The sequence below is a fragment of the Pleurodeles waltl genome, chromosome 4_2 (genome assembly GCF_031143425.1).
Source record: "Pleurodeles waltl isolate 20211129_DDA chromosome 4_2, aPleWal1.hap1.20221129, whole genome shotgun sequence".
Taxonomy (NCBI): Eukaryota; Metazoa; Chordata; class Amphibia; order Caudata; family Salamandridae; genus Pleurodeles; species Pleurodeles waltl.
Window position 1 is genome coordinate 410,688,909 of NC_090443.1, and position 24,928 is coordinate 410,713,836.

At 45.3% G+C, this 24,928-nt stretch overlaps 1 protein-coding gene across 6 annotated transcripts in view; it reads left to right on the forward strand.

Annotated features, from left to right (window-relative positions):
* RC3H1 (ring finger and CCCH-type domains 1) overlaps positions 1 to 24,928 on the forward strand; it is a 655,450-nt gene that overhangs the window by 540,625 nt on the left and 89,897 nt on the right. For all 6 annotated transcript variants that reach the window (XM_069231606.1, XM_069231604.1, XM_069231602.1 and 3 more), the window contains 3 exons: positions 8,078 to 8,291; positions 8,681 to 8,771; positions 10,042 to 10,141. In XM_069231606.1, the coding sequence (XP_069087707.1) occupies positions 8,078 to 8,291; positions 8,681 to 8,771; positions 10,042 to 10,141 (405 nt within the window). The remainder of the gene's footprint in view (positions 1 to 8,077; positions 8,292 to 8,680; positions 8,772 to 10,041; positions 10,142 to 24,928) is intronic.

Below are 24,928 nucleotides of genomic sequence, written 5' to 3' on the forward strand. Positions count from 1 at the left end.
GTTGACAGGTCTGTGGCTGTCAAGAAATTTATATGATAATAATGTATATGATAAAATGTCTGAAATAGCTTGTGTCCTTCAGAGTTTCCTTAGCCACTATTAAAACTGCTGAGTTGTGTCCCCCTTCCTCCTAAAAAAATAGTACCCCTGCATTAAAATACTAGTAAAAAGAACTGCCTTGTCTAGCACATAGCTTAGGTGATTGCCTTCCCCTCTTCCCTCCATATCCCTCCATTTCCCCTTCAATGGTGTCTCATCCTAACATAGGAACTGGTGTGTTAACTTCCAATTCCCACATTCCTTTTTCTGTTTAATATCTTTTGGTTGACTAGTGACTAGACTCATCAAGTGTCCTCAAGACAATTCTTCTTGTCTTGGTCTTTTCTGTGAAGGCAGGTGAGGACCTCCCTTCTTTTCTTGGTGGTATCTTACGCTGAGATCTTTGCTCCTTGATGAGCTTCTGATGCACTTTTCCATCATTCTCCCTGGTTTGTGAGTTGACCTTGGAGTGTTTGTGTGGTGCCATGCTTTGTGTTAGGGTTTGCATCTTCCGATTATAGGAGGTCTTTCGCTTCTATCAAGGAGTTCACTTGATTTGTCGGCTTTGCCACATAAAAATCAGTCTAAAGGGGTGACTCATCTCTATTCAACTTATTTTGTCTTCATGGAGTCTGTCAACTGATTAAAAGGCCTTCATTTTTGCAGTGTCACCACTGGGTCTTGCTACAACTTGCTCCATGGCCCTCACTCAATATGTCCCCTTTTTCTCTTGCAGCTCTTAATATCTGCTTGTTGCCTTGAAAGTGGTAGACTCTGGTTGTGTGTTCAGTCATTGCGGGTTCATGGTTTTGTGAATTCTATCCAGCACTGTAGGACAGGAATCATTGGACCCCAAAAGTTTTTCTGAATGGTTTCTGCACTTGCCCTTGATGTCTTGGCCTTCAGCTCCACAGGGCACCTCTCGAATTCTGATTGTTTTTCAAGATTCTTTTTTTTTTTTTGTTTTAGATTCCCTGGAATTCTGCTTTCTGTCCTGCATTACAGAATTTTCCTGACTGAGAAACTTGTGTTCTTACTCTCTGTTGTAGCCGTTCTCCTCCAGGAAGGGCACACACTCTTCCAAGGCATTGACTGACTTATTGATGTCTTGTAGTTCTTCTTTATTGTGGAATCACAGGACGATGACATTATCTTGTAAACACTTAAAAGAGGAAGTTTCTTTCAGACGTCCTTGAGTTCTGTATTAGCTCTTGTTTGTTGTTGCACCAAACCGTTACCCTTAGTTCGATTATTGCGCAGATCTTTTATTGTGTATTGGGTTTTCTGTCCATATGCCAATTCTGCTAGTGCTGCCATATGCATCCTTGTAAATCCTGGTAAAAAAGACAGCAAGCTTTGGATGTAATGCAATCAGGCTTATTTAGGAGGAATTTTATAATATGCAGGAATGAACAACCTATGCTTTGGGTGCAGTTTTTAAGCTTACAAGGCAGCAGCCTTGTGTTTTCTAATGGGGCCAGCCTCCAGCGGTTTGTCTGGAATGAGGCAGGTCATCAGTCATCTCTGGGCCTTTATTATCAACATATAAACTCTTCCCGGCTCTGTATGACTCCTTCCTGTTTCATCCTCCCTGTTCAGTTATTGAACTGTAGTCCTCTTTTCAATACGTTTTCTGTCTTCTGTACCTACAGAAATATTTTTTGTTATAACTTTTATTTTTGTAAGTAAAAAGCAGGAGGCCACTTTTTACTTAAATGTATGTTTGTTGATTTGAAGCTTGGCAATAAGTAGAACAGTTCAGCTTTATTTTGGCAAAAATACTATAAAAGCATGTTGGCAAAGATTCTTATATTTAAAAAGCACTTAAGAAAATCAATTAAATTCAGATACATCTTAATAAAACTCAGGTAAAAAAAAATCCCAAAACCATGTGGTACAATTGTGCACGATATCAGTAGTATAAATAGTATCAAAAGTACGCAATACACATCGCCATAAAAATATTAATACATAGCTATAAATACAAATCTTTGTGCAGAGATCAATAACGACCTATCGATTCACACGATGTAGAGAGTACTTTGTGTCCTTTTCCCATCTGCGCAAATAAGATTCCTGTTCTATTGTCTCGCTAATAGTTGTAAATTATTAAATCTATCAAATATGTTATCTTATTCACTAGAACTGTATGTGTGCCAAGAATAATATCCGTAGTAAAAAAAAAAAAATACATTTTTGTACTTCAAAATTTGCTTCTGACGTTCCAGATTGCGTCTAAAAATCTTGCCAGTGTGCCTAGCGCTGGCTTGTTTAGCAAATTTTAAGAGGCGAGTGATGATCCCGAATACCCAGCGATTTGCATAATGGTCTAATTCATCAAGCCCTCTGTTTCTTGTATGCCTGGCAAAAAAATAAAACATGTGCAATGCTCTCTCGGGTCATACATCCCATAGGACAGAGATCAATTGGGTTTTCTGTTTGTTCCCATCTTGAAGTAAAAGCCTGCAAGGGTAATGATCCAAGTCTAAATCTGATATAAAGTGCACATGCTAAAGGTGAAGCTATTATATCTAAATAGTGCTCAAACTCGTAATGGGACTTAGTAAAAAATCATATGTCAGGCTGGAAGATACGACTAATGCCAACTCATCTACTTGCCAGCTCATCCAATAGGCATCCTTCAGAGTGTGGCTAGCATTCTTTTGGAGATGGGTAGGATCTGATCAATACTGGCCTAAGCCAAGTTTATAAAAAGTTTTTTTCACATACTTGCACCATGGAATTTTCTCTGTTTGAGGAGGAACTAACACCGCTCTGAGCCAAGCTCTATACGGGTCTAAAGTATCTAAGGACCATAATCTGATCCAGTACTGGAGCGGTCTTAAGGCAGCTATCTTTGCTATGAAGTGTAAGTTTAAGTCCATTCGGATGGGCAATGTGGGAGAGCTCAAAGGAACTTTTAACAGTGTTTTAGATACAGATTTTCTGCTCTCTCTGGATCTTGCAAATTGCTATACCCCCATAGCTCTGCACCATATGTGCCTCCTCCTATAACTTGGGTTTTGTAAATTTCCATTGCTGGCGTGATGGAATATCTAGATGATCTAGCAGCAAATCTCAATAGGTCGCCTGCCTTTTGTTTCAATGACATAATACACTTTAGCAGATGAGCTGGCCATTTATGCGAATTCTCTATCCTGATTCCTAAGTAGTCTATACCCATTAATCTTTCTAGAATTTTTCCATCAAGCATTATCGTTTTCCTCATTCTACGATTTGTGTCCCCAAATACCATATATTTAGTCTTGGTGGCATTACTTTGGAGACCGTGGTCCCTACAAAACCCCCAAAATTGATCGAGTAACCTGGCTAATCCTGAAGCAGTTGGTGAGAGCAATAGAGTATCGTCCACAAACAAGAGGCATGGTGTCTTAGCTCCATCCAATTTTGCGGCGTCATTTTCACAATCATGTAAATAGTGTATGCAAGCATTTAGAAAACATGTGGGAGCCAGTACACAACCCTGTCTCACACCTTTCTGTAATAGGAGTTCCTCTGCGAGTTCACCATCTGTTCCCCACCTTGTTCTAGCATAACTCCCAGAGTATAAATCTTGGATCAGTTTTAGCAAGGGTCCCGGAACTCCGACCATCCCCATAATTTCCCATAGTTTATCTTGGGGGACCAGGTCAAAAGTGGACTTGAGGTCCACAAAGGCGACAAAAAGTCTTCCTGCCTCCAGATCGACAATTTTCCATTTAATTGTTAGAAAATGAACAATCTGGTCTATTGTACTTGTTTTCTGCCTAACTTCTGCCTGCAAGTGGCTTAAGGCATCGTTGTCTTCAATCCAGTCCCTAAGCCTACACAGGACCTGGTAGGAACAAATCTTCTGTAGATTGTCTAAGAGGCTTATTGGTCTATAATAACCTGGGATTGACCTGTCCCCTTTCTTATGGATTGGGACAATTATCGCACCTCTCCATTTTCGGGGAAGTTGACAGCCTTCCAAAATTGCATTGGACATGCAGTTGATATAAGGACCCCAGAATTTAAGATCTGATTTAAACACATCAGAAGGGATTTCATCTAGACCTGGCGCCTGATTTTTGTACTAAAATAGCTGTCTCTGTTTCTCTTAAGGTAAACGGTGTAAGCGCACTTGTATCTGACTCTATTATGCTCTCAATGCCTACAGAAGGAACTATTTCCTGTCTGTAAAGGTCTGGAAACTTATTGTCCAATTTTCTGCAGAAATATGGCTTTTGGGTCTAAGAAGATTTTCATTGCGCTCTCTAGTAGCACTCAGAGACCAAAATCGTTTAGAATTACTGTCTTTAGCTGTTTATAACAGATCTTGCCAGGTCACTTCCTCCTAATTGGACTTGCAGACCTTTATCGTATGGGCATACTCATGTCTTGCTAAAATTTCTTCTCTGTTATTCGTCCTTTCTGCTTCCAAGAGTCTACTCTTGGCCTGCCTGCACTCCTTATTTAACCACCTACAGTTGCTACCTGTCGCCATAAACTGAGTAGGTAATATAAAGATGGTGAACCACAGTTGAGTACTTGAGAATTTTTTTGGCCCATTAACCCATTGGCATTTGCGAAGGTCTCCCACTTTATGGAGCGTTTATTATTTGCCACCATAATAGGGAGCATACCCTCACATTCGCGCTGGATATTAGCTTTAGTCGAGAACCACCTCTCGCACTGTACTAAAATGGGTAAGTGGTCACTACCGCATGGTTCTCCCACCTTAAGATCTTTATTGATGCCAGGATCTGGCATGAATTTAAGCACAAATTCAATAGGGCTTTTGTAACTCCTTCTAAAAAAAAAAAGGTCGATTTGGCTGGCATATCAGAGGGAGAACACCCATTTCCGGGGCGGAGACCATTCGTTAACATGAAATCAAGTAACCTGTAGAGCCCTAGTACTAAGTTTAGGCTGATTTCTTGTTGATTTAAAATAAAAAAAAGGGGGGGGGGGGGTGAATTTCCCATGAGGAATCCTCTGTTTGAATTAGTTTAGAAAAAAGGGAGTTAGTCTCCAAAGGCACATTAGACTCTCCAGCTACAAGGACATAGTGAGAAGGAAAACATCCCAAGACCAGTGCACTCAACATGCTGATGATTGTAGTAGTTTGGCTTGGTGGACCTGGTCTGTTATATACATTGACACACAGAAGCCTAGGGCCCTGGTTTAACTTGATTGATATTGCCAATATATCACAAGTCAATGTATATTTACTTTGTTTCGCCCACATGAAGAATATTTACCCATGTAATAAGGCCCCCCAGTGCCTGCCCCACCACAGATGGTCTCGCCCTCTTACAATATGAAGTAAACCCCTGCCTGTGGATATTCATAGTAGACCACGTTTCCTGAAGAAAAAAAAACAGACATTGAAGGTGTCAATAAACTGCCCCCACCCAGCATCTGTGATCTTCTTGTGAATGCCAGCTACATTCCATGACATTAATGCAGGATCAAAATGGCCTGGCCCCACAGAGTTACCCATTATGAGCCCGTGGATAAGTGTTACATTTAACTGCTCATCAATGTCTACCATATTTACAGTCTCCACTTGATCTATGCTTCTAGATGTTATCAGTTCCGAAAAAGGTTGGGGGTCCTATCGCAGGTAATGAATGAATGGATGGTGGAGGGGGCAGGAGGTGGGTACAGTCAATCAATGTCAGCTAGATTATCAAGTTGCAGTGAGGCCGAAGTCCCAGGAAAGTTGGTGCCTTCAGATCCACATACCTTCGTATGCACCTTTAACTGTAAAAGAGGGCTCAAGTCTTGTACCATTGGGGCCTCCTTGCGGTTCTCTCCAAACTCTCAGTACATCAAATGGATTAGCATGTTCACCGGAAGTCGTGGAGGATCCAACACATTATTCGAAGCAAGAAGGCTCCCCAAGCCGCCAAAGCATCGCTCCGAACAGGAAGGACTAAAAACAATACTCAAGCCATTCCTGAGTGGATTCCGTAACTCCAGAGAACAACCCTTCCACTAGTTTGGGGCAGGCAAGTGTTATTTCTATAGTGTCCCTGTACCCTGGCTTCTCTGTGTATCACTTAACAGAGATAATGTCTGAATATATTATAGAACCGCACTGCTTAACATGCCTAATCTAATGGATAACTTTATTCTTTAATGACAGGCTACTTTCTCGTATAGTAGAGGATACTGACTGTACTTTGCACATATAGATTTGATGGCCCTTGTCATAGATTTTGGAAGGAGGTGGTACAAAAGACCATTCGCGTGATCTGCTCGCCTGGGGGCAAGGTACTGGAATAAATCTCCTCTGAGAACTGGATCCATAGTTTGATGCATTAGCCAGGGGTGGTCTTATTTCGGCTTCCGGCTTTAGAGGGCCTTCGATCGTTGTGGCCCTCTGCTTTTCATAAGTGGGCAACATGGGGGCTCGACAATCTATTTGAGTGCCTTGATTTCTTTTGTCCCTTTCTGGATGTCGTAGGAGATTGAGCACCTCCTTCACCATTTGTCTAAGATAACTTTCCAGAGAGGGCACTCGAACGGGCTGATGACTTGATGATTCTATGCCTAGTTCCGGCTTGTGAGTGCCTGGTAAATCATCGAGGGCCCCCAGGGGTAAAAAGTGATTTGCCCAAGAAATGCCATAGATGGATGGGCTGCGTAAGGGTGCACCTCCCAAGTTTCAACACACTGAATGAATATTCCCAATTTCGGTATTAGATTTATCACATTCACCTGGGGTCGGCACCACAATCGCAGTTGTTCCTTTCAAACCCAATTCTCCCTTGTTCTTTGTCTTGGGTTTAAAGAAGGAAGAGAGTGAGCCACTTTTTTGCCTCTCATGTGCGCGCTGGTCTTTCCCCTTTAGCATAGTCTCAACTTCTTCAATCAATGTATCAATCTGATTGGTAACACAGTTTTGGTGATTACGAGAAGAGTGGAGTTTGGGTACTTTGGTTAAAGCTGTGCCTGCTGCAAGTAAATTCAATTATAGAGATCCAGCTAGACTGTATAAGGACCAATTATTTTTGCTTTCTTTTTCTCAGTCCCAGTGGCGTACTTATGGATTGTTTAAACACACATGCATGCACATTTGTGCCTATTGTATTACAACGCTGCTTCTAATTGCTAATAAATTGAGAATATAGACTTTGACATGGTCCTAATACTGATGATGTTCCAATTCATGAAGTAATCCAGAGACTAAGGGGCATATTAACAAGGAATTAGCTTAGGTCAGCGCAGCAAGTATTTCTGCTGTGCTGCTCTGTGCCTTAGAGAAAGGGCAGAAATACACCATATTTACAAGATACAGTGCATTTCTGTCCTATCTCCCTGTGCTGGTGCACAAATTGCTGCCTAGGGCCGGTGCAGGCACCCTTGCACCATGGTGCAAGGGTCTGTGTTGTTGGCATGATTGTGTTTGTGCAGGAATGGACATATTCCTGCACAAAAACAATAGTGGGAGAAATGTTCCTCTTTCTATGTGTGCTACAGAATGCAGCGCACATAGAAAGAGGAAACAAGGAGGCGAAATAAGCATATTTCTCCTCATTGCGCCTACCCTGGGGATTCGTTCAGTTTTTATGCTTTCCCAGGTTTACAGATTCTTGAAAATCTGGGAATGTGTCAAAACCTATGCGTGTTGCGTGGGAACACCCACTGCAACAGCAATGGTACGCCTCCCTGACCCAATGTAAGGCAGCGCAGCGGCTTGCACTGCGTTGACTTACACCATATCTACAAGGCCATGAAAAGCTACGCAAAGTGGCTTTAAGTGGCCTTGTAAATACGGGTCAGACATATGTGCCGCAGGTGCGTCAGAAAAAGTGACGCACCACGGCACACAGGGCTTGTAAATATGCTCCTCAGAGTACATGTGCTACACAGGAGGGTTACTTTCTCTTCTCTCTAGTCACCACACACCTTCTTTGTTCTGAAGTTTGACTTGTCTAGTGCACACTTACTCTTGTAACTTTAAAGTTGTGACAAAGCAACCTAATGTGTTCTTTGTTAACGGTTATCCTTTCTTCCCCATTTGTAACTGATTTGTCTGTCTTTCTAGAATGCTGAAGCCAAGGGCCTACGAGACCAACGCCTCGAACTGCAGCGAAGAGTGGCCGAAGCTAGTGACGATGACCTCATCCCTTTCGGAGACAGACCCACAGTGTCTCGCTTTGGTGCCATCTCACGCACATCCAAGACTTTATATCAGACTCCTGGTCAGATGCAGGCCATGGCGGGTCAGGCAGGACCCGCAAAATCCATGGGCATATCGGGTGCGTCAAAATATAGCTGGTTAACAGGACCATGTGTCACAAAGGCCGGGAGCAAATTTAAACTTTGGTGCATTCCCTAAATTTGAATGAGATCATAGGGTGTGCTCTTCAAAAACTGCATTCTAGTCCATCTATTGCAGTGTTGAGTGTTACCTGCCCGGTATCAGGTTAGCTTTGGACTCAAATGCAAATGGCTCTACTAAGCTTTGATGCTTTTGCCTGCCAGAAAGGTTTTGTCATCTAAATTGAACTGTGCGTGTATAGTATTGGGTGTCTTAATGTGGTTAGATGTCATTGCTCTTACTTGATATGGGTGACCTTTGTCTTGCTCTGTACCCTAGTAAACTTGGCATTGTGTTTTTCTTTTTTTTGTTTGTTTTGCTTTGCAGAATACAGTCCGTATAGTGCTCACAGTGGATGGGCCGGTCCTGCATATAATGCCCATCAAAACATGTCTTCTCAGGGACACTTCACAGAGAGGTATGAAGTACCACTTACTAGAGCTCCAAACACTTGTCCGCTATTACTCTGGGTTATCCAAGTCATTTAATTTATACAGATAAATGAGATAGTTAGCATCTCAATCAAATTAATTTTACTATGTTGAAGACTATATTTACCTCTGTGGTTTACTGTATTCAGTGCTGTAAGAAATTGTGTTCCACCTGGCGTCAACCTGAGATTTTCTTCCGTCTACTCTGATGTTGGGTGCATCCTGGGTTCTCAGTGTTTGACAGTGTAGGGAACTTTGTATTACAGGCTTTCCCTCTGTCAGTAGTCTGTGTTGTAGTGAGCTCAGGTACCAAGACTGATCTTCACGTTTTAACATTCCTCTTCACCTTCCTTCCCATTAAGCTGCTTCACCCTTCTTGTTTGTTGCACTGAATACCCAAAGTGTCTGGTGTCCCCAGTTGTGGGTCATATACATACTCACTGTGACACAAGATCCAAGTGATCATCAGTGGCTGATATTCAAGTATTCCTTCTATCACCCTTTTGTATGTTGCATATACTGAAATTTCAGACAAAGTGGCATGGCCAAAGACACATCCACAGTCATTCTTTCTCTGCAGTGTGACTCCGACTGAGTAATTTAAGTCTGATGACCTAGTCTTGGCTTCAGTCGTGCAGCTTGTGAACGACTTCAGCCCCTACAGTCCTTCATGCATTAAGACATGTTATGTCAAGAAAGTAGGAAGGTTATTCCTTAGGCAGAATGATGAGTAAAGGTGACTTTTTCACAGTGAAAGCCAGTTGCGCAGGAGAGAGAGCTATGAGACTAGTGGATGTTGTACTTCGGTTGATCAAGGAGTGTGGTTGCCCAGGAAGAGTGAAGGAATGTCAGTTGTTTCCAGGGCATATGAGGAGATGGATAACTGTATTAAAAGTCTGTGTGGCTGGGTGTTGCTCCTGTGAGGTTTTTGTATTTGGCTTGTATGGTTTTTTTTATTCAGGATTCTCTGTTTCCAGGAAATTTGAATAAGAGAGCAGACTTGTCTGGAAAGAGGATTCTTGGGTTTTGACATAGAGTGCAAGTGTGAATTGGGTGGCTGTTTTTAGGAAGTGATGTATTGTTGGTTGTATTCTTTAAATGCTTTTTCTTGGTGGTGGCATGGGACTAAAAACTCCTTTATAGGGCTGTTGGGCTTTCTCTTTGGATTAGATCATCCCACCTAACATATGTTATTTTTGATGCACAGCTGTTGTTGAGCTTTTGAATTTAATGTCATTCTTTCTGTGGAATCATCAGCAGGGAGAGAGTACCCACGTCTGAGAGGGAACAACTCCGTCTGGAATTACAGCAGCTCAATCATCAGATCAACCAGCAGGCACAGATGAGAGGAATGGAGGTACAGAATCATAATGTTTATCAAGCTTTCTTTGGCAGAGCTTCTACTACGTTCCCTTTTTGCTCCCTTCTGATCTTGTCTTTACTTTCTGTTCTGCTGTTTGACTTCTTTTGTTTTCTGCCCCTTAGTATTTTCACTCTTCGTTCTGTGTTTATTATTTGACACTGGTCAGGCAGTGCTCCTCTGGTGTGTACCTGATCCTGTAGATAGTCACACCTGGTGTAAGGAAATGCCTCCTTGGCATGGTTGCCCCCTGACTTTTTGCCTTTGCTGATGCTATGTTTACAATTGAAAGTGTGCTGAGGCCTGCTCACCAGGCCCCAGCACCAGTGTTCTTTCCCTAACCTGTACTTTTGTATCCACAATTGGCAGACCCTGGCATCCAGATAAGTCCCTTGTAACTGGTACTTCTAGTACCAAGGGCCCTGATGCCAAGGAAGGTCTCTAAGGGCTGCAGCATGTCTTATGCCACCCTGGAGACCTCTCACTCAGCACAGACACACTGCTTGCCAGCTTGTGTGTGCTAGTGAGAACAAAACGAGTAAGTCGACATGGCACTCCCCTCAGGGTGCCATGCCAGCCTCTCACTGCCTATGCAAGTATAGGTCAGTCACCCCTCTAGCAGGCCTTACAACCCTAAGGCAGGGTGCACTATACCATAGGTGAGGGTACCAGTGCGTGAGCATGGTACCCCTACAGTGTCTAAACAAAACCTTAGACATTGTAAGTGCAGGGTAGCCATAAGAGTATATGGTCTGGGAGTTTGTCAAACACGAACTCCACAGCACCATAATGGCTACACTGAAAACTGGGAAGTTTGGTATCAAACTTCTCAGCACAATAAATGCACACTGATGCCAGTGTACATTTTATTGCAAAATACACCCCAGAGGGCACCTTAGAGGTGCCCCCTGAAACTTAACCGACTGTCTGTGTTGGCTGACTAGTTCCAGCAGCCTGCCACACTAGAGACATGTTGCTGGCCCCATGGGGAGAGTGCCTTTGTCACTCTGAGGCCAGTAACAAAGCCTGCACTGGGTGGAGATGCTAACACCTCCCCCAGGCAGGAGCTGTAACACCTGGCGGTGAGCCTCAAAGGCTCACCCCTTTGTCACAGCACCGCAGGACACTCCAGCTAGTGGAGTTGCCCGCCCCCTCCGGCCCCGGCCCCCACTTTTGGCGGCAAGGCCGGAGAAAATAATGAGAATAACAAGGAGGAGTCACTGGCCAGTCAGGACAGCCCCTAAGGTGTCCTGAGCTGAGGTGACTCTAACTTTTAGAAATCCTCCATCTTGCAGATGGAGGATTCCCCCAATAGGGTTAGGATTGTGACCCCCTCCCCTTGGGAGGAGACACAAAGAGGGTGTACCCACCCTCAGGGCTAGTAGCCATTGGCTACTAACCCCCCAGACCTAAACACGCCCTTAAATTTCGTATTTAAGGGCTACCCTGAACCCTAGAAAATTAGATTCCTGCAACAACAAGAAGAAGGACTGCCTAGCTGAAAACCCCTGCAGAGGAAGACCAGAAGACAACAACTGCCTTGGCTCCAGAAACTCACCGGCCTGTCTCCTGCCTTCCAAAGAACTCTGCTCCAGCGACGCCTTCCAAAGGGACCAGCGACCTCTGAATCCTCTGAGGACTGCCCTGCTTCGACGACGACAAGAAACTCCCGAGGACAGCGGACCTGCTCCAAAAAGACTGCAACTTTATCCAAAGGAGCAGCTTTAAAGAACCCTGCAATCTCCCCGCAAGAAGCGTGAGACTTGCAACACTGCACCCGGCGACCCCGACTCGGCTGGTGGAGAACCAACACCTCAGGGAGGACCCCCGGACTACTCTACGACTGTGAGTACCAAAACCTGTCCCCCCTGAGCCCCCACAGCGCCGCCTGCAGAGGGAATCCCGAGGCTTCCCCTGACCACGACTCTCTGAAACCTAAGTCCCGACGCCTGGAAAAGACCCTGCACCCGCAGCCCCCAGGACCTGAAGGACCGGACTTTCACTGCAGAAGTGACCCCCAGGAGTCCCTCTCCCTTGCCCAAGTGTAGGTTTCCCCGAGGAAGCCCCCCCTTGCCTGCCTGCAGCGCTGAAGAGATCCCTTGATCTCTCATTGACTTCCATTGCGAACCCGACGCTTGTTCTAACACTGCACCCGGCCGCCCCCGCGCCGCTGAGGGTGAAATTTCTGTGTGGGCTTGTGTCCCCCCCGGTGCCCTACAAAACCCCCCTGGTCTGCCCTCCGAAGACGCGGGTACTTACCTGCTGGCAGACTGGAACCGGGGCACCCCCTTCTCTCCATTGAAGCCTATGCGTTTTGGGCACCACTTTGAACTCTGCACCTGACCGGCCCTGAGCTGCTGGTGTGGTAACTTTGGGGTTGCTCTGATCCCCCAACGGTGGGCTACCTTGGACCAAGAACTGAACCCTGTAAGTGTCTTACTTACCTGGTAAAACTAACAAAAACTTACCTCCCCCAGGAACTGTGAAAATTGCACTAAGTGTCCACTTTTAAAGTAGCTATTTGTGAATAACTTGAAAAGTATACATGCAATTGAAATGATTCAAAGTTCCTAATGTACTTACCTGCAATACCTTTCAAACAAGATATTACATGTTAAATTTGAACCTGTGGTTCTTAAAATAAACTAAGAAAATATATTTTTCTATACAAAACCTATTGGCTGGATTTGTCTCTGAGTGTGTGTACCTCATTTATTGTCTGTGTGTATGTACAACAAATGCTTAACACTACTCCTTGGATAAGCCTACTGCTCGACCACACTACCACAAAATAGAGCATTAGTATTATCTCTTTTTACCACTATTTTACCTCTAAGGGGAACCCTTGGACTCTGTGCATGCTATTCCTTACTTTGAAATAGCACATACAGAGCCAACTTCCTACACCTGGTATGATTTTATGACATATGAAAATGTTAAGCTTTTCATTGTGATGTATATAGAGATAGGCTGCTATCCCCATCATCATGGTCTCTAGCTGGCACTCCTCTGCTTGTCAGTGTCTACTCTTTGCCAATGCAGAATGTAATCAGTCACAGGTATAACCATGAAATCTAGTACATTTGTTACTGGTTGACTGACTAATAAATAAGGGGCCTGGTTTGAGCAGTCCTCTAACAGTGTTCTCACACTGTGGTATCACCTGCCTTACCACTTTCAGACGTGCACTTTGTGACCATATTGGACCTTCTGTGAAAAGTAGAGTGCAGTCCATACTCAATCGCTTGACTAGAGGCAGTAGGACTACAGAGGCGAAAGTGAGCAGAAAGCAGCTAAAACTGAGTTGCACTTTTATTCACTCGCTGAAGTAGTTACACTACTTTTTAATAGCAGTTTCACCATTTTGGTACTTTATCCTCCCGCATGGGATGCTCCCTTTATTCATTGAACAATGTTGGTCAGCCAGTCTTTTATTTCAGGTAATTTAATCCATAACTATGGGAAGCTAGTAAATTAAGCATTTTAGCATCAAAAGGGTATGGTGCAGAAAATCTATAAATGGCCATATCTGGAAGCTTAATACCGCATATTGTAAACAATCTACACAAGACAACAAGATAACAGATTAAAATGATATATTCAGAGCTGTATAAAAAAAATACGTTTTTTAATTGCATATAAATCAAAAAATTACAAAAAGGGAGAAGAATAGTGTAGGCAAGCACCCTTTACAGAATGATGAGCCCCCACCCTTTGCCTGGTATCTGATGTAATTTCAAGTGGAAGTGCACTGGGTTCCTGGTAACAAGGCCCCCAGTGCCAGGTCTCTTTCCTCAAAAACTGCATAGTCGTTATCCCAATTGACCAAACCTTTAGCACCCCCTGTAAGTTCCTAGTAAATGGTACCCCTGGTACTTAGGGCCTGGGGTTCTTAAGAGGGTACCAGAGGGCTGCAGCACAAATTGTGCCACCCTAAGGGACCCCTCACCAAACACATGACAGGCTAAGATTGCAGTCTCCGTGTCTTGGTGCAGACAAAAGTAAAAACATGACATGGTACACAGCCCATGTGCCTTGTCCCCCAACACTGCATGTGATATATGTAAGTCACCTCACTAGCAGTCCTTACAGACCTAAGGCAGGGAGCATTTTATTAAATGTGGGCATATCTACACGAGCAGATATGCCCCTGCTGTCTTTGTCAATTCTCAGACATAGTACGTGACAGGGGAAGCCATTTTAAATACTTGTGCTGGACACTGGTGAGTATGAGTTTCCCATCTACATGATGGCTTCACTGAAGATAAGGATGTTTGCTATGAAACATCTCATACTGGTGAACCCATACTGATGCCTGTAGGAAGCTGGCCTGGTGTGTGGTGGACACCTATGGTGTTTGCACCTTATACCAGGTTCAGGCAAACCCTATTAATTAGTGAGACAGTGTCTATAAAGCCAGGACTCTCTAGTGGTAGCTGTGGTGAGCAGCCAAGACTTATCTATGAGGAGTGTAAAGCACTTGCAATACCACACAGTCACATAGCAACTTAACACCCATGAAAAGGAACCACACAGTGTTGTAAAAATAAAGGTACTTTATTACAGTAACACTGAGCTAGATTACTTATAGGCAGTCCCCCATCTAGAGGTAAGGACACACTATATATACACAGTAAGTATTAGGAATTAGCATAGAAAAACAACAGGCATTGGCAAGAAATAGAAAATAGCTATGGCCCTATAGGGGGGCCAAACCATATACTAAAATAGTGGAATGAGAATCCAACACTGGATTCTGGAAGAAGAGGGCCTTTAGGAGAAGGGGACAGAATCCAGCCAATGCATGAGTGTGCAGGTGGGGCAGGAGTTGCTACCCACCCTTTTGCGGATAAAGATTCAGGTCGATGAGGGAAGATGAAGATCAGCAGTGGAGCCCAGGAGCTGCAGGGAGGTTCTTGGAGTTGTGCAGATGTCTCTCGCCGTGCAACAGATGGTCATTGGTCCAGAGGACCTCCAACAAGCCTTGACAAATGCAAATCTGGCCAGAAAGAGGACTAGCAAGGTCCGGGCTGACCCTCGACAGTCAAAAGAGCCAGCAGAAGCACTCGTAATCCCCACAGGCAACCCTTTGGCAGCAGGCACTGTAAGTTGCAGGGAGGCCCAGTCAGCACACCTGGAGAGGAGCCCCTTGTCGCTGGAGCAGCTGAGAGGAGACTATCCTTGCAAGGATTTAGTGCTGGAGGCCAGGGCTACTTGTAGCCTGAAGATCTCTTGGAGCCGGAGTCAACAAGCCTTTGTTGCTGCAAGAGTCACAGTGCACAGGGGTACTGTCCTGCAAGGAGAGTCAAGGGCTCACCGTCTCCCAAGTTGGACAGAGGGTAGAGAGGACCAAGAGGACCTCTCAAAACCACCGCCTGTGTTGGTGGAACCACACAGTTCCAGGGAAGAGCAGATCCCAGCAGCCGGACGTCGTTGCCTTACATGCCTGTGGATGCAGGGGAGTGACTCCTTCACTCCAAGGGAGATTCCTTCTTGCTTCTTTGGTGCAGCTGAAGTCTTGTCGACCCTGGAGGATGCACAGCTGTGGAAATGTTGAAATTACTGGAAGGAGCAAAATAAACAATGTTTCAAGGCGAGGTTGTCTCTGGAGTTACAGGCTTGTTTGGTTCCAGTAAAGTCCAGCAGCGGTTACGGTGGGCAGAAGAGTCCTAGTGTAGTCTTGCACGCTGAATCTGGGGACCCTCCCGCAAGGGGGTCCCTAAATGGCACTAAGAGAGGGGCTTGGTCACTCTGCAGGATAACCACTTATGAGACCAACCAAATGTTCCCAGGGGCCTCTGCACATCTTGTTTCTAAGATGGCAGAATCAAGTGGCCACCTGGAGGAGCTTTGGGCACCACCCCTGGACAGAAGAGTGGTCACACCCCTTTCCTTTGTTTGATTTCGCACAAGAGCAGGAACCGGGGGTCCCTGGACTGGTGCTAACCGAATTATGCAAGGAAGGCACCAAATGTGCTCTTCAAAGCAAGCTGGTGGCATGGGGGAGGCTACCCCTCCCCAGCCATGCAACCTATTTCCAAGGGAGAGGGTGTTGCCCCCGCCTCTTCTACAGGAAATCATTTGTGTTCCCCCTGCTTGAGCTGGGCAAGCAGCAGGAGGGCAGAAACCTGCCCGAGGGGCTGCAGCAGCGTGGGCTGCCCACAAACCCTGCAAGACTGGTAGGAGTAATACTTGGGAGGACTTGTAAGGAGCCCCCAGAGAGCATGGAATCATGCCGCCAGTACTGGCACTAGTAATGGGGTATGATTCTGAGATGGTTAATACTAAACATGCTTAGGTTTGGAGTTACCATTATGTAACTGAACCGCAGCTAGTGGCCAGTACACAAATAAAATGGCTACCCTGCACTTACAAAGTCCAGTGTATTGGGACTGGAGCTTGTAGGGGCACATCTGCTCATGCAGGGGTGTCCACACACACACACACACAAAGGAACCTGCGCCCTAGGCTAGGAGGACCTACCATAGGGGTGATTTACAGTGACCTGGTGCAGTGACCAGCAGTGAAGGGGTGCATGCACCTTTTCACGCAGCTCGCGTGGGCATAATACATGCTGCAGCACATGGACGACCCCTGGTGTACCAATGCCCTAGGTACCTAAGAATCATATACTAGGGATTTACAGGGTTACACCAGTATGCCAATTGTGGGGTGTAAAGGGTACAAAGCAAACACATTTAGAGGAGAGAACGCAATCACTGGAGTCCTGCTTAGAAGGATCCCAATGAAAACAGTCAACACACACTGATACACAAAAAGTGGGGATAACCATGCCAAAAAGAGTGACTTTCCTGCAATTCCAGTGTTGGATTTACCAATATATGCACCCAGAGGGCTTGTTAGAGGTGCCCCCCTGAAAACCTAGCAGCTACTAGTTTGTCGATTGACTGGTCCTGACCAGTTCAGCCACGTTTCTGACCCCCTAAGGTGAGAGCCAGCTCTTTTGGAGGCCAGAGACAAATGCCTGCACTGGGTTGCGTTCTTGATACCTCCTCCACGAAGGATGGACTTTCCAGGCCCGGAAGCTTCAAAGGCCTACGTGCCTTCGTATGCGAACCATGTCTCTTCAAATGGCAGAGATGACCAACTCCCCTGTCTTGACCCCACTTCTTGACAGCAAGACAGGTGGGAAAATTAGTTAGATTATGTGAGGTGTACCCACATCATGCCAGTCCCACCCCTAAGGTGGACAAGCTGAAGTGGACACCTTTTTTTAAATTCCTTCATCTTGTTTAGGGTGGAATTAGATCTCTAGGGTAAGGGTTATTGCCAGGTCCCAACGGAAGTGGTCATAAAAAGGGTATAGTCATCCTAAAGGTGTGCAACCCATTGGCTGCTGCTTGGCACTCCCAAGAATGCCCCTAAATTGAGTATTTAGGTGGCACCCCTGAACCCAAGAATACTGAACAGAAGAGTTGCTGCCGCAGAAGAGGTGAAAAGAAGCAACTGACCTGGTACCGACCCTGCAGGCCTGTCCGCAACCTTCAGTGGACTCTGCACCAAAAGACTAACCGTCCTGCATCTGAGCCCCCCGAAAGCCAAGAAGACTGCCTGCATTCGACAAAGACACAAGACTCCTGTGAGCAGGAGACCTACTCCCCAACCAACTCTAAAGAAAGGACTCTGCAGCCTCCAGAACTGCAAGGAGCCGACACCTGTTGTCACTACTGAATCTGCCCTCACTGACCCAAGTGGGTCTAGTGTGACCAAGACTCCCCAGAGTCCCAGACCACTGTGGTTTTACCCCTCCTGGACTCCCTGAATTCGACTGCAGACTCTGCATGCCTGTCCCCTCTCCCGCAGCCTCCGTTGTGAGAGAAACCCGACACCTAAAGCAGTCACTGCACCCATTGCCTATGGCCCGATCTGAAGTAGGTCTTCAGTGTCAACGAAGTGACCCAACTCGCCTGAGCTTGAGTCGCCTGAGCTTGAGTCCACTGTGGTTTCACCCCTTCTGGACTCCGCGATGACACCTACACCCTCAGACCACAAGACCCCTCAACTCATAGTGCTCCTGGACACAGAAACCCAATGCCAAAGGACACCCCTGCATCTGTCGCCCTTGGTCCTTGGGGAAGAAGATCAAAAAGATCCACAAGCACCCCACATTTGTTAACTACCTGTTGGTTTTCCCAGACTGGCTTCCTAGCCAGAGCCTGCAGCCTATTTCCATTGAGGCCAAGCTACATTGAAATACATTGGGCGCCCAACGCTGTACTACACCTCTGCACCCGGCCGCCCCAGTGTTGCCCGGAGTGACATGTTGGTGTAGTCTTGACCCTTGCCCAATACTTACTTTAAGTCTGTGAGATTGGCCTTTTAAGTCGTCGTAAAGAACCTGTTTACTGACTTTGTTTTCCTTCCATAGTTTAACATTGAAGAACTCAAATATTGCACTGTGTCCATTTTTGCAAGTGAAAAGTATTTATGCTGAAAATGTGCGTTCGATGGCATCTGTCGCTGTAGATACACATGTTCTGCAATAGCTCGCCATCTGGTGTTGGGTCGGAGTGTTACAAGTTGTTTTTCTTCGAAGAAGTGTTTTCGAGTCACGGGACCGAGTGACTCCTCCTTCTGTGCTCATTGCGCATGGGCGTCGACTCCATCTTCGATTGTTTTCTTTCCGCCATCGGGTTCGGACGTGTTCCTGTCGCTCCGAGTTTCGGAACGGAAAGATAGCTGAAAACTGAAGATTTTCGACGGTATCGTTGCGATCCGGTTCGAGATAAACTCACACGACGACGCATTGAACATCGAAGCGCTTCGGTGCCCTTCGGGGTAGATTTCGGCACACCGTCGGGGCCTAGTCGGCCCGACCGCGTGGAGAACAACGCCGATGGAACGGACCCCGTTTCGATTCTGCCCTGAATGCCACAACAAATATCCTTATACGGACCAACACTCGGTCTGTAACCTGTGCCTGTCACCCGAGCACAGCGAAGAATCCTGTGAGGCCTGTCGGGCGTTCCGGTCCCGAAAAACTCTGCGCGACCGTCGAGCGAGAAGATTGCAGATGGCGTCCACGCCAAAGGAGCATCGACAGTTCGAGACAGAAGAGGAACAGGAGGAATCCTTTTCCATCCAGGACTCAGACTCCGACGAACTCGACAATACAAAAACTGTGAGTAAGACGTCGAGATCAGAACTTAAAAAAGGCAAAAAGGCCCAGGGGACGCCACTGCCAACCGGCCATGGCTCAACCCACATTACCGGTGACCAACAATCGGCACCGAAAAAGGCCCATTCAGTGTCGAGATCGTCCGACTCCGGTCGAGACACCGGCACGCAGCCTCCTCGGGACCGAGAGAGTGCTAAAGAGAAGCATCGACACCGAGAGTTCGGTGTCGACACGGATCGACGCCGAGACAGTGGCGCCGAAGACCATAGGGGCCAAGATTTTTCGGCACAAAAGAAGAGGAAGGTTACCTCGGAGCCGAAAAGACAAAACAACAGGGTTTTCGGAGCCGAAAAAAGCACCAACAGACCCAGTTTCAGGCTCCTATGCTGAAGAGCATTCTATGTCTTCACAAATGAAAAAACACAGATTCGAACAGGAACTGCAATCCACTGAAGTGGATCACACGCAAAAGCGTATCTTTATTCAGCAGGGGACAGGGAAGATCAGTACCCTTCCACCTGTCAAAAGAAAGAGAACACTTCAGTTTATAGCACTAGAGGCTCCTCAGCAACAAACAGCAAAGAAGGTAACACCTCCTCCCTCGCCTCCACCTGTAACTCCGGCTTCGCCAACTTACACCCCGTCACATTCGCCAGCTCACACCGCCATGAGCCACGATGACCAAGATCAAGACGCGTGGGACTTGTACGATGCACCAGTGTCTGATAACAGCCCAGACACATACCCAACTAGGCCATCACCACCTGAGGACAGCACAGCCTATTCACAAGTGGTGGCTAGAGCAGCACAGTTCCATAATGTGGAACTACACTCTGAACAAGTAGAGGATGACTTTTTATTTAACACCCTCTCCTCCACCCACAGCTCCTACCAAAGCCTGCCTATGCTCCCAGGCATGCTACGCCATGCAAAGGAGATCTTCAAGGAACCAGTTAAAAGTAGGGCAGTAACGCCTAGAGTGGACAAAAAGTATAAAGCGCCTCCTACGGACCCTGTATTCATCACCTCTCAACTGCCACCAGACTCTGTGGTGGTAGGGGCTGCCAGAAAACGGGCAAATTCACACACTTCTGGGGATGCACCTCCCCCAGATAAAGAAAGCAGAAAGTTTGATGCAGCCGGGAAGAGGGTCGCTGTCCAAGCTGCAAACCAGTGGCGCATCGCAAACTCACAAGCGCTGCTAGCGCGATACGACAGAGCCCACTGGGATGAGATGCAGTATCTCATTGAACATCTCCCAAAAGATCTACAAAAAAGAGCAAAACAGGTTGTTGAGGAGGGTCAAAACATTTCCAACAATCAAATACGCTCCTCTATGGATGCAGCAGACACAGCCGCAAGGACCATTAATACGTCGGTTACCATCCGTAGGCACGCATGGCTCAGAACGTCTGGATTCAAGCCAGAAATTCAGCAGGCAGTACTTAACATGCCAGTAAACGAAAAACTTCTGTTCGGTCCGGAGGTCGACACAGCCATAGAAAAGCTCAAAAAGGACACTGACACTGCCAAGGCCATGGGCGCACTCTACTCCCCGCAGAGCAGAGGATCTTATACCACCTTCCGCAAAACACCTTTTAGAGGAGGGTTTCGGGGTCAGGCCACACAAGCTAGTACCTCACAGTCCGCACCGTCCACCTACCAGGGACAGTACAGGGGAGGCTTTCGGGGCCAGTATAGAGGAGGGCAATTCCCTAGGAATAGAGGAAGATTTCAAAGCCCCAAGACCACTACCAACAAGCAGTGACTCACACGTCACTCACCCCCCCCACACAACACCAGTGGGGGGAAGGATAAGTCAATATTACGAAGCATGGGAGGAAATAACTACAGACACATGGGTCCTAGCAATTATCCAACATGGTTATTGCATAGAATTCCTGCAATTCCCTCCAGACATACCACCAAAATCACAAAATTTATCAAAACACCATTCACAGCTTCTAGAGATAGAAGTTCAAGCACTACTGCAAAAAAATGCAATAGAATTAGTACCAAGCACACAAATAAAAACAGGAGTTTATTCACTGTACTTTTTGATACCAAAAAAGGACAAAACACTGAGACCAATTCTAGCCCTCAGAGTAGTAAACACATTCATCAAATCAGACCACTTTCACATGGTCACACTACAAGAAGTGTTACCATTGCTCAAAAAACACAACTACATGACAACCCTAGACCTCAAAGACGCATATTTCCATATACCAATACATCAATCACACAGAAAATATCTAAGGTTTGTATTCAAAGGAATACATTACCAATTCAAAGTATTGCCTTTTGGTTTAACAACCGCTCCAAGAGTATTCACAAAATGCCTAGCAGTAGTCGCTGCACACATCAGAAGGCAGCAAATACATGTATTCCCGTATCTAGACGACTGGCTAATCAAAACCACTTCGCTCACACAATGCTCAAACCACACAAATCAAGTCATACAAACCCTCTACAAACTAGGGTTCACCGTCAACTTTGCAAAATCCAACATTCAGCCAAGCAAAGTACAGCAATATCTAGGAGCCATAATAGACACGACAAAAGGAGTAGCAACGCCAACTCCACAAAGAATTCACAATTTCAACAGAGTCATTCAACACGTCTCCAAATCAGACAATACAAGCAAGAACAATACTACAGCTCCTAGGCATGATGTCCTCATGCATAGCCATTGTCCCAAACGCAAGACTGCACATGAGGCCCTTACAACAGTGCCTAGCCTCACAGTGGTCTCAAGCACAGGGTCACCTTCTAGATCTGGTGTTAATAGACTGCCAAACTTACCTCTCGCTTCTATGGTGGAACAGTATAAATTTAAACAAAGGGCGGCCTTTCCAAGACCCAGTGCCACAGTACGTAATAACAACAGATGCTTCCATGACAGGGTGGGGAGCACATCTCAATCAATACAACATAAGAGGACAATGGAACATACATCAAATAAAACTGCATATAAATCATCTAGAATTATTAGCAGTTTTTCAAGCACTAAAAGCTTTCCAACCAATCATAATCCACAAATACATCCTTGTCAAAACAGACAACATGACAACAATGTATTATCTAAACAAACAAGGAGGAACACATTCAACGCAGTTAAGCTTATTAGCTCAAAACATATGGAAGTGGGCAATCCACCATCAAATTCGTCTAATAGCACAGTTTATTCCAGGGATCCAGAATCAACTGGCAGACAATCTCTCTCGAGATCACCAGCAAGTCCACGAATGGGAAATCCACCCACAAATTCTAAACACCTACTTCACACTCTGGGGAACACCTCAAATAGACTTATTTGCAACAAAAGAGAACGCAAAATGCCAAAACTTCGCGTCCAGATACCCACACAAGCAATCCCAAGGCAATGCCCTATGGATGAACTGGTCAGGAATATTTGCTTACGCTTTTCCTCCTCTCCCTCTCCTTCCTTATCTAGTAAACAAATTGAGTCAAAACAAACTCAAACTCATTTTAATAGCACCAACGTGGGCAAGACAACCCTGGTACACAACACTGCTAGATCTCTCTGTAGTACCCCACATCAAACTGCCCAACAAACCAGATCTGTTAACGCAACACAACACAAGCATCGCTGAATCTAGCAATCTGGCTCCTGAAATCCTAGAATTCGGACACTTACAACTTAGCCAAGAGTGTATGGAAGTCATAAAGCAGGCCAGAAGGCCATCCACTAGACACTGCTACGCAAGTAAGTGGAAAAGATTTGTTTGTTACTGCCATCATAATCAGATACAACCACTACACGCAACTCCAAAACATATAGTAAATTACTTGCTCCATTTACAAAAAGCAAAGCTAGCCTTCTCTTCTATTAAAATACACCTTGCAGCAATATCTGCATACCTGCAGACTACCTATTCAACTTCCTTGTATAGGATACCAGTCATCAAAGCATTCATAGAAGGTCTTAAAAGAATTATACCACCAAGAACACCACCTGTTCCTTCATGGAACCTAAACGTGGTCCTAACAAGACTCATGGGCCCACCTTTCGAACCCATGCACTCTTGCGGAATACAATTCCTAACCTGGAAAGTTGCCTTTCTCATCGCCATTACATCTCTAAGAAGAGTAAGTGAAATTCAAGCGTTCACAACACAAGAACCTTTTATACAAATACATAAAAATAAGGTCGTCCTACGACCTAATCCTAAATTTTTACCAAAAGTTATTTCACCGTTCCATCTAAATCAAACGGTAGAACTACCAGTTTTTTTCCCACAGCCAGATTCTGTGGCTGAAAGAGCACTACATACATTAGATGTCAAAAGAGCATTAATGTACTACATTGACAGAACAAAGAACATCAGAAAGACTAAACAGCTATTTATTGCATTCCAAAAACCTCATGCAGGTAACCCAATATCAAAACAAGGTATAGCCAGATGGATAGTTAAATGCATCCAAATTTGCTACCTTAAAGCAAAAAGACAACTGCCCATTACTCCCAGGGCACATTCAACAAGGAAAAAAGGTGCTTCAATGGCCTTTTTAGGAAACATCCCAATGCATGAAATATGTAAGGCAGCCACATGGTCTACGCCTCACACATTCACCAAACACTACTGTATAGATGTGCTATCCGCACAACAAGCTACAGTAGGTCAAGCTGTATTAAGAACTCTATTTCAGACAACTTCTACTCCTACAGGCTAAACCACCGCTTATGGGGAAATAACTGCTTACTAGTCTATGCAGAACATGTGTATCTACAGCGACAGATGCCATCGAACTGAAAATGTCACTTACCCAGTGTACATCTGTTCGTGGCATCAGTCGCTGAGATTCACATGTGCCCACCCACCTCCCCGGAAGCCTGTAGCAGTTCAGAAGTTACCTTCAATTTTGTACATTTGTATATATATATTACTTAAACCTTTAATAGGTACATACTTACACATTTCATTGCGCGGGCACTATTACTATAGTACAACTCCTACCTCACCCTCTGCGGGGAAAACAATCGAAGATGGAGTCGACGCCCATGCGCAATGAGCACAGAAGGAGGAGTCACTCGGTCCCGTGACTCGAAAACACTTCTTCGAAGAAAAACAACTTGTAACACTCCGACCCAACACCAGATGGCGAGCTATTGCAGAACATGTGAATCTCAGCGACTGATGCCACGAACAGATGTACACTGGGTAAGTGACATTTTCATTACCTTGTAACATAATATTCTTGTTTCAAAGTATGTATAAAAAGAAGTGTTATGTTTCTTATTTAGTCTCAGATTTATTCTTTGAGTGTCTCATTTATTGCCTCTGTTAGTATAACAAATGCTTAGCACTACCCTCTAATAAGCCTAACTGCATGCCCACACTAGCACAAAAATAGAGTGTTAGTACTATCTACTTTTGCTCTGCAAACCAGTTGGGATCCACTGGACACTCTGCACGGTGTACTTCTTTTTAGTGCACCATATAGAGAACCAGCTTCATACATTGGTGGAACAGCGGTGGGGTCTGCCACTTTACATTTGCTGATACCATTTGGTCAATAAGTGACTAGACAAATTAATCTTAAAATTGTCTTTACATAAATTGCATTTTTGAGTTGTTTTTCCAGAGCGCTTGGCAAAAAGCACTGGGGCTCTATCCTTT